The following is a 9,107-nucleotide window of genomic DNA, read 5'->3' on the forward strand; positions in this document are numbered from 1 at the left end:
AATTTAAGTCATTATTATAATGCTCACACGCAGTCATGCTTTCAAGGGTGGTCTCACATTTTCACGGTGCTGAAATTGGTTTTGGCCCTTTAAAATCTTGGTCTTGACTCGATCTCTTGTTATATTGTCTTGACAACAACATTAGTTTAAAGCTCTTCTCGGTCACCTTGTGGATAAAGAAAAGAATGTCAGAATGATTGTGACACTTTACCAGAGCCGGATTGTAAACCTTTCCTTTCTCCACTGGGAGGCGCTGTTGACGTTCGTGTGCACGAAATTCTGCCGCAGAAGCAGCCGGAGCGAAGCAGCGGCGTAAACATGGCCGACAGTGGAGTGACAGGTGAGTTTCAGACTCTGCAACAGCTGGACTTTATATCCTTTTGCCGCTTTATCTCTTAATCCTCCTTGGCGGGCATCTTTAAGACACAGAAGTGTACATCTAGTTCTTGTGAGGCGGGTTTTTAGTTTCCGGTTTGTGGTGAAGTAACTGTGTAAATGCTAAGGATGCTAACGTTAGCCTCACGAGCTTCTCCGCCGTGGGTGATATTGCATCAGCTATTATATTAACTTCTTAAAATCCTGTAGGGACTAAACACATGTATTATGAAGCGGCACTGCGGCTCGAAGTTATGTGAGGAGTTCAGTTTTGTGTGTGGTGCCATTATCGTTGACCACATTGTGCCACATCCAGCTAACGTCCCATGGCTCCTCTCGTATCTGTCCTTACCAAATGTTTGTGCTTTACGTTATTAAACAATACTATTGCTTTCTTCCAGATGGAACCGATAAAAAGGAGGATATTCAACGTGAAAAGGTTGGAAAGTTCTCTCAAATGATTGTATTTTTTATGCTTTGTCTGTGTGTGTGTTTTTCTTTTGACTCTGTGGATGTCACTGAACAGAGTGAAGGCAGAGAGCTGACCAAAGAGGAGAAACAGCGGCTGAGGAAAGAAAAGAAACAGCAGAAGAAAAACAAGGAGAAGAAAGATGGCAAAGCTTCAAAGGAAAGTGAGAAAGAAAAGAACCCGATCAGTTCAGCTGCTCCATCGTCTCAGCCTTCAACACAGCCTGCAACACAGAAAGGTGCGGCTCATCTGGAGAGGATTGATTGTTTGTTTTTATGGATAAACCCGACATGTTCAACTAAAACATCTTGATGTCTATTTCAGCCCCTCCAGCAGTGCCTACTCCTGCACCGGTTTCCGTGCCTGTCCCAGAGGCTGCAGCCCCCACAGACAAGCCTGCAAAGAGTAAAGCAGAGCTTAAAGCGGAGAGGAGAGCCCGCCAAGAGACTGACAGGTCTACAAAGCAGGGCAAGAAGGGCGACGCAGGACAGCAAGCCGCCCCCAGCAAACCCAAAGCGCCCCCCAGTGAACTGCAGCCAGGTATATTACGCCCATGAGGTTAACATAAGTGGTGATGTCTGAGTATACTGATCGGATACCGACATGAATTATTTGGCTGAAAAACAATATTCATATTGCTGGGATGGCCGATGAGCAATATTTACACACACACACACACACACACACACACACACACACACACACACACACACACACACACACACACACACACACACACACACACACACACACACACACACACTCACACTCACACTACAGGTAGTGGTGCTCTGATTGATCGGCCGCCAGTCATTATCCGCCAATTTCAGTGTTAAAAGGTTTTTGATCAGCGTGTGCCGATTAGAACCTTAATGTCTTCAATCTGTTAGATCCTGTTACTGACAGCCAGTAAATGTAAGTGTTTTTCAGTTGTCCTTTTTGACTGAACAGTTGCTGCATTGTGCCTACAAGGTTTTTGTATTTTTTAAAGTAACTAAACTAACTTTTTGTCTAAGTCAAATTTCTTTTTATGTTTCTTTTTTTTCAGTTCATGTACCCAGTAGCATCATCATAACTAAATCAAAACATTTTGATCAATCCATGTGATCGGTATCAGTGATCGGATAAAACCTGATCAGTGTCAGTGATTACAGTCATGAAGGATGTGGAATGTAGCAAATGTCTCGTATTAATGCTTCTTGTCATAGTTTGAAACTTATAATATTGCGAATCAAAATAAGTGTGGAACTGAGTCTCATTTGTTCGTGGCTCCTTCATGTCATTGTGTCGTCTTCCTCTAGTTGCTACACGTTTTTCAGTCTTCTCTTTGAGCATATCTGAGGACTTCTGGCAGCGTGGTGCGGGTGCAGTTTAACAGGCAGATAGCTCATCACACTGTGGAGAAAGTAACATGCTTTTGTATTTTTAGTGGTGAAGAGACTCCCAGAGCACATTCAAGTGGACGACCCAGATGTTTTGAAGAAATTGGCCAAGAAATTGGAAAGACAACAGGTGGGTTGTGCTTCCCGCAATCTCATCTCAGAAAAACAAAATGCTTTTAGGATTCTTTTAAGCCAAACTTTGCGCATGTGGAATTATTGCTCCTGTACCCAACTTAAAGTTTCTCTAACTTGGTACATCAGATAGTAACTATTCGGTGAAAATTGACAGTCTGTTATTCAGTAAGGGACACAATAGTTCAATTCCGTTTCGTTTTTTTCTATGCTTTTTAGAATGTCAATTGCACAACTAAAAAAGAATCATTGCGACCTCTGTTCGGCCTGATGTTTCATGCTGTAACATCAAGTGTCATTGCATGGGAATGAACCTAACATTTCTTTCAGACACCAGTGCACACCACTATTCAAAAGGTATATGTCATTAAGGTTGGGCTTCATAATAAGTGTGCTGTTAACATTTTTCCAACTAACACTTCATCCAGTTTGTAATCCAAAATCATTCGACTTGGTCAAAGTAAATGAGGAGTGTAAAATTGTTTCCTGTGGAGGTAGAGTTTGTGTGACTGTATTGCTGTGTTTTTCTACATCGATGACTTGTTTGCTGTGCAGTTTTTAGTTGGGCTCCGCTGTGCTCGCTCGTTCACTTTGCTGTGTTAAAAGTTTAGAGAAGAAACAGAAACACGATTTTGTGAATGGTTTCTTGATTCCCTGAGTGTGATTTTCATATGAAAATAGCCTTTTTTAGTGAAAGAAACTGTCTGTGTCTCGCTGTTTTACCCGTTTACTCAACATGTCCTTTAATTTATTTTCTCCAGTATCAATGAGCTCAGCTTTAATCTTAATTCTGTGTTACGTTTCAGATCCCACTCCGCTCAGACTATGGCTACAAAGTCAGCCTGTTTTCTCATCTCCACCAGTATAGTCGCAAAGCCCCTCTAACTCAGCAGCTCAGGTACGTCGATTGCTTATTGTAAAAGGTGTTTGATTGGGGCTGGGTTCAAAATGTACATTTATTTAATGCATTTATTTTTGCACATTTTTGTGGCTTCCAGCATTCCTTCCACGGTGATTCATCCTGCTATTGTTCGACTGGGTCTCCAGTATTCACAGGGCATCGTAGCAGGATCCAACGCTCGCTCTGTTGCCTTGCTGCATGCCTTCAAACAGGTACTGCGACACAGCGCTTTGACCGCCGGTTAATTTGTATCCCTGCTGTGCTTTAAGATAAGAATGGGTTGTGATGGATGGATGTTTGAGTGAAAAATATAAATGTTTTCTTTTATTTCAGGTGATATGGGACTACACTACGCCTCCAAATGAGGAACTATCGAGAGATTTGGTCAACAAGTTGAAACCTTATATCAGGTATAAAAAAAAACATTTTCACTGTATATTTCACCCTCGCTGCATCTCAACTACAAGTTGCATTGCTCTTTTCCTAGTTTAAAGTTTAATAAATCAAATCGTAAACCTCTTGTTTTCAGTAAGTATGCTTGCTTTGTTCTTTCAGTTTTTTAAATCAATGTCGCCCCCTGTCAGCAAGCATGGGTAATGCAATCAAATACATCAAGAAAGAGATCTCCAATATTCCTAGTCAATGCAAAGAAGAAGAGGTTGGTGTCTCAATCAAAAACAGATATGAAATCAGTCGTAATCACATTATGATTGATTTTATACAGAATCCTGCTAACTTTCTGACAAAGTTTATCAATTTTAAATTGTCCGCTATTTAACAACTCTTCATCCCTCTGACTCTTCAGGCAAAGACCAAACTGATCAAGTGTATTGAGTGCTACATCGATGAGAAAATCATTCTTGCTGCTAAAGCTATTGCCAAGTCCTCCATAGAGAAGATCAGCGATGGCGACGTCATTCTAGTTTATGGATGGTAAGCCCCTAAAAGCCGACCGTCTATAGAAGACAATTATTTTGTGTGTCATAATCCCAACTCTATGTTTGTGTTTAGTCTCGGTTCTAAAACTAGTGGTTCCGTGTTACAAAGCATTGTTTTTTATATTTCCAGGCATGATGTTCTTTTTCTTTTTTTATCCACTCTCAATACTTTCTCTTCCCGGTTTTCATCTATACTTTTCTACTGTCTCCTCCCTCACACTGTTTTATTTTGTCAGATGTAACCCCGTCTAATTTTCATCTCTTCTTCCCATCTTCTGTCAGCTCCTCATTGGTCAACCACATCCTGTGCGAGGCCTTCGAGAAAAACAGGAAGTTCCGTGTCATCGTGGTGGACAGCAGACCCCGGCTGGAAGGTCGAGAGGCCCTGAGGCGTCTGGTCCAGAGGGGCATCAGCTGCACTTACGTCCTCATCTCCGCTGTCTCTTACATCCTTCCAGAGGTAATGATGACGCTTCACTATATAGAGCTCAGTGTTTTGCCAAAGATCGCTGTTTAATCACACTGTAACTTTATATTTAAGGTTTCCAAGGTGTTCCTCGGGGCTCACGCCCTGCTAGCCAACGGTTATGTCATGTCTCGAGTGGGGACTTCACAGATCGCGCTGGTGGCTAAAGCCTTTAACGTGCCTGTACTGGTGTGTTGTGAGACCTACAAGTTCTGCGAGAGGGTGCAAACGGATTCCTTCGTATCCAATGAACTTGGTATGAAAAGCACTTTTAACACTCGTGAAACTGTCAGAACAGTTGACTTATTTATTTTATTTTTCCACCAGATGACCCAGACGACCTTATCGTGACCCGTAAAGGGAAGACGCAGCTGGAGGACTGGCAGCAGGTTCCCTCCCTCGGCCTGCTTAACCTCGTGTACGACGTGACGCCGCCCGATTTTGTGGACCTTGTCATCACAGACCTGGGCATGATCCCCTGCACCTCGGTTCCTGTTGTGCTGCGAGTCAAAAACGTGGACCAGTAAACAGGCTGCTTCTGTCTTTGTGTGCATGAACACTTTGCACACAACACAAAATATCGTGCTTTTAGCATGCAATAAATATATATCTCAAATGGCATATGCTTTCTAAATGGCTTCCATGTGCTTGTTTTATGGCCGAATTGAGTAATTAGATTCATTTCCTCGTCATGTGATGAGATGGGTCGTTTTGAAAATTTTATTAATGGTAAAAGGCAATATGTTAAGACTTAAATGTTAATAGATGTGCCGTTTCCAAACATTTAACTGCCAGTAGTAAAAGCAAAGCAAACCCGCTGTCCTTGAAATGCTCCAGCTGTCAACCACAGCAGTATTAAACCATCCAGAAAGGGTTTCCTAATTACAGCTGGAGCTGAAGAGTAGTAGAAGAATGTTGTGGCCATCATAAAGTTTCTAATGATCACTTGAACACATACAAAGAGAAAATACATTTGTCGAATATCTGGCAGCATATTTAACATGCAGTTGCTAAGACGGATATTTTACACGTCTTTTGAACATTTTATTATATATTGATAAGACGTCATGCAAAAAAAGTGTTTCCAAATCTTTATTAGAAGCTCTGAAGTCATTCAAATTAGGCACAAAAGCAAGTTGACCCATAACACCAATACATTTAACACTTGTTATGAATGAAATGAGAATTTATACATATGATTTTCTAAACTTCTTGAACAAAATCCAGATGAAATATCAAAATAAATGTGAAAATGTAACCAGAAATTGTGTGTTAATTGTGAATATATATTAAAAAAAGTGTCCCTGAACTTCCCACAATAAAAATAGAACACAACATGCAATAAAGTTTTTAAAACGACAATACAGCAGACGCCAAAGCTCAGTGCAGCTTGAAATAATGATGAAGGTCTGATCATTGAAGTCTGTACAGCTCATGTTCAACGTGCAAAAAACTGCCTTTCAACTGTGCCTCACGACGTAAAAGTACCAAAAATGTAAACTTGTACACATTCCAATACATTTGGCAAATAAGGCCCAAACAAATCTAAAATACTCTCAACCATGTTTAACCTCTTTTTTTACTTTTGTCAGCTTTTCCTAAAAAATACAATCAGTGATCATTTCTGACAAAAACAAACAAACCTGGATCAAATCATTCCTCTAAAATTGCACAAATACTGTTAAATATATTCAGTCTTAAAAACATCCCTCCTTCAAATGCAGCTGCCCCAGGAAAGGCGTGTAATCGATTCAATATTGCAGGGGAAGCCCGGCGTGCTGCGGACTTTTCATTTTTCTCATCCGGTAGAGTCGCTTTCATGGAGAATGACGAGCGGCGTCCGCCGCTCGGCTTCAAAGAGGTTTGGCTTTCCGTCTTTGGGTGACCCACAGAAACGCAGCGAGGACGACAGTGACGACCGCCAGACGCCAAAACACCTGCACAGCTGGGAACTCTCCCTGTTGACGGTTTCAGCAAAGTACCGCGTGTGTCAGACTCGAACCTAAAACCATGAAGGTGCGGACGGAACAGGTTGCTGGAACCCACCTCTCGAAGACACTTGTAGCCGTAGTAGTTATCAGCACAGCGACACTGGAGAAAGCCGGGGCCATAGGGAGCACACAGGGAGTTCTCTGGGCAGATCGTGGCTGTGGATTCACAATGATTACTATAAATAGATGCCATGTATAGTCTCATACGCCAAAACAAAGAATCACCATAGGGGAACTTACACAGCTGGCCGGTCTGGTCGCACATGTTTTTCTGACCTTGACAAACACGATTTCCCTCTTTCAGCTCAATGCTGTCCCAAGAAGTGTTACCGCCAGGACAACCTAGGTCTTGTGGCAAAATACTAAAGATAAAAAAAATGAAAATAAAAATCTAAATAAGGGTTATAACACTAAAGGTTCATTTTCATAGCGAACCACTTACATGTAATTAAGCTCAGTGAATCCTTGAAATGCGGTGTCACTCATGTTGACAATGTGATTGAGTGAAAGGTCTCTGTAATACAAAAGGTGTGCAAAGTTAAAAGAAATAACTTTAATTATAGACATACAATATTAAGACAATGTCACAGGTTACTAAGCACTCATTATTCCCGCCTCTCAAGCGTAACGGAGGACTTTTAGGTCTTGTCTGTTTGGAAGATGAACTAGTTTTTCAGCTTTGAGAGATTAAAAACCTTCCTAATCTCGTTGTCTATCAACATGAGGATCAGTCTGAGGAGTCACCCGCATGTGTATTGTACATTTTTCTAAGTGCAGCCTATACAACAATGTTCACTCTAGACCAGGGGTGTCAAACATAAGGCCCGTGGCCCAAACCTGGCCTGCAAAAGGCTCAAAGCCCATCAAACCATCAAGCAAATGGGAAAAATGTCAAAGAAAATATTGTTTAAAAAATAAATAAATAATTTCTTAAGGAGGGGATACACGACTGAGCTCCCAGGCATGCTGTCAGGGTGAGTTTCTAAAGACACTTTGCTTGTGTACTTTGCTGTATTTTGCACCAGAATGTTTCATTAAAATTGGCTTTCTAAGCATAAAATTGGCTTTATCAACATAAAGCAACATAAAGATTGTAGTCATTTTTGGTAGTAATTGCTTGGTTTTTGCAAAAATATAGACATTTTCATCATGTATATGCTGCGCCACAACAAAGAAAACCTATTAAAGTTTAAATTTGAAGGTTGTTATGGCACTATTTTAATGGTTCGGCCCACACCAGATTAAATTGGTCTGTATGTGGCCCCTGATCTAAAATGTGACACCCCTGATGTAATGACAGCTGTACTCACATTATTATGGCAGTTGATGCTTCCTTCAGATTATCCACATAGGTTTGGGAACAATTAGAAAGATCCAACCTGATAAAACACAGGAGACACAAATCAAAGTTAAAATAATGCCTGCGTGACTACCCAGAAACTTTAGATTAGGTTGTTTTTTTTCTTTTAGCGTACAATCAAAGTGCATATGAAACAACCTATAGGCATATGGTCACCTATGCTTGAGAAGAGAATAAGCCCAATAGAAAGACTACATTGAAGGTAATTCCAAGAATTACGACAGGCCGTGAACGTTGCGCGATATGTATTCACCCGATGATGCGTTCACGGTCACTTGTGTTGTTTTGTCTCCGGCAGCAACGTCCGTCTATGAGTCCAGCCGACAACCAACAAAACTGTCCCACCGCAGAGCCGTTTAGCACCGCCCCACCACACAGTGTGCATACCTGTAACCATACAAATAATAAACACAAACAACAACAGATCTGTTGGCACATCCAGCCACAAAACATGTTGTGAATCCAGTCTATATTAATCTAGGCTGCGTGTTTCCAGTCGTGACTGCAGCTGTTACCAAATCTCCATCCTACCTGCCGCTCGCTCAGTTGAAAACTCAGATTAAAACATACATTTAGGATTAGAATGAGCAAAGCAAGTTTCCAGCAGCGACAAACAGGTTTCATTTTCACTGTCCGGAGTCACGTGATCGTCCCGTAGCGGACACGTGACAAATAGCGGGGCCAGTTTAGCTTTGCGCTAAAATTACGCAGGAAATCAGATTAAACGCAATACTATTTCAACGATATGTTAAATTATCATTCTAAGGTTGTGGTTTTTTTTTTGTTGCATAAAACTGTTAGTTTATTCTAATATTTAATCTTAATATATAATTCATGATAGCATTCACTATTTAATGATTTGAATATGTTCTGAAAAATTTAACTCACCAGTAGAATAGCCGTTTTGATAGATTTAGTATATTTAATAATTTATTTACTGGATTTTTTTTTTTAAGCGGCGCTTTCTTTCTTTTTTTTAATGCGCTTTCACTGTTACTTTGGGCATCACCAAAAACACGCTAACTTCGTGGAAGGCACATTTTTGGCATTCAAAAAGAGCAGTGAAACTGTTTGTTATTTGTTCTCAAAATTC

At 40.8% G+C, this 9,107-nt stretch overlaps 2 protein-coding genes across 4 annotated transcripts; one reads left to right on the forward strand and one right to left on the reverse strand.

The window, feature by feature from the left end:
* Nucleotides 1–290: 290 nt before the first annotated feature.
* Nucleotides 291–5,925, forward strand: eif2b4 (eukaryotic translation initiation factor 2B, subunit 4 delta). Of its 2 annotated transcripts, XM_080490601.1 has the most exons (14): nt 291–340; nt 777–814; nt 902–1,082; nt 1,169–1,384; nt 2,274–2,356; nt 2,689–2,715; nt 3,165–3,256; nt 3,357–3,471; nt 3,593–3,669; nt 3,815–3,917; nt 4,065–4,192; nt 4,480–4,657; nt 4,739–4,919; nt 4,991–5,923. In XM_080490601.1, exons 1-14 carry the CDS (start codon nt 319–321, stop codon nt 5,188–5,190), a joined length of 1,641 nt encoding a protein of 546 aa, XP_080346727.1. In that variant the 5' UTR covers nt 291–318; the 3' UTR covers nt 5,191–5,923. The 2 variants fall into 2 exon arrangements, with proteins under 2 accessions (XP_080346727.1, XP_080346728.1); XM_080490602.1 differs by lacking the exon at nt 2,689–2,715 and having other exon boundaries at nt 4,991–5,925.
* atraid (all-trans retinoic acid-induced differentiation factor) lies at nt 5,740–8,663 on the reverse strand. 2 transcript variants are annotated; one of them, XM_080490603.1, is made up of 7 exons: nt 8,546–8,663; nt 8,268–8,401; nt 7,965–8,033; nt 7,097–7,168; nt 6,895–7,016; nt 6,710–6,810; nt 5,740–6,621 (listed from the first exon to the last, which is right to left on the reverse strand). In XM_080490603.1, exons 1-7 carry the CDS (start codon nt 8,636–8,638, stop codon nt 6,517–6,519), a joined length of 696 nt encoding a protein of 231 aa, XP_080346729.1. In that variant the 5' UTR covers nt 8,639–8,663; the 3' UTR covers nt 5,740–6,516. The 2 variants fall into 2 exon arrangements, with proteins under 2 accessions (XP_080346729.1, XP_080346730.1); XM_080490604.1 differs by having other exon boundaries at nt 8,585–8,649.
* Between the last annotated feature and the right edge of the window lie 444 nt (nt 8,664–9,107).

The sequence above is a fragment of the Lipophrys pholis genome, assembly GCF_963383615.2.
Source record: "Lipophrys pholis genome assembly, chromosome: 21".
NCBI lineage: Eukaryota > Metazoa > Chordata > Actinopteri > Blenniiformes > Blenniidae > Lipophrys > Lipophrys pholis.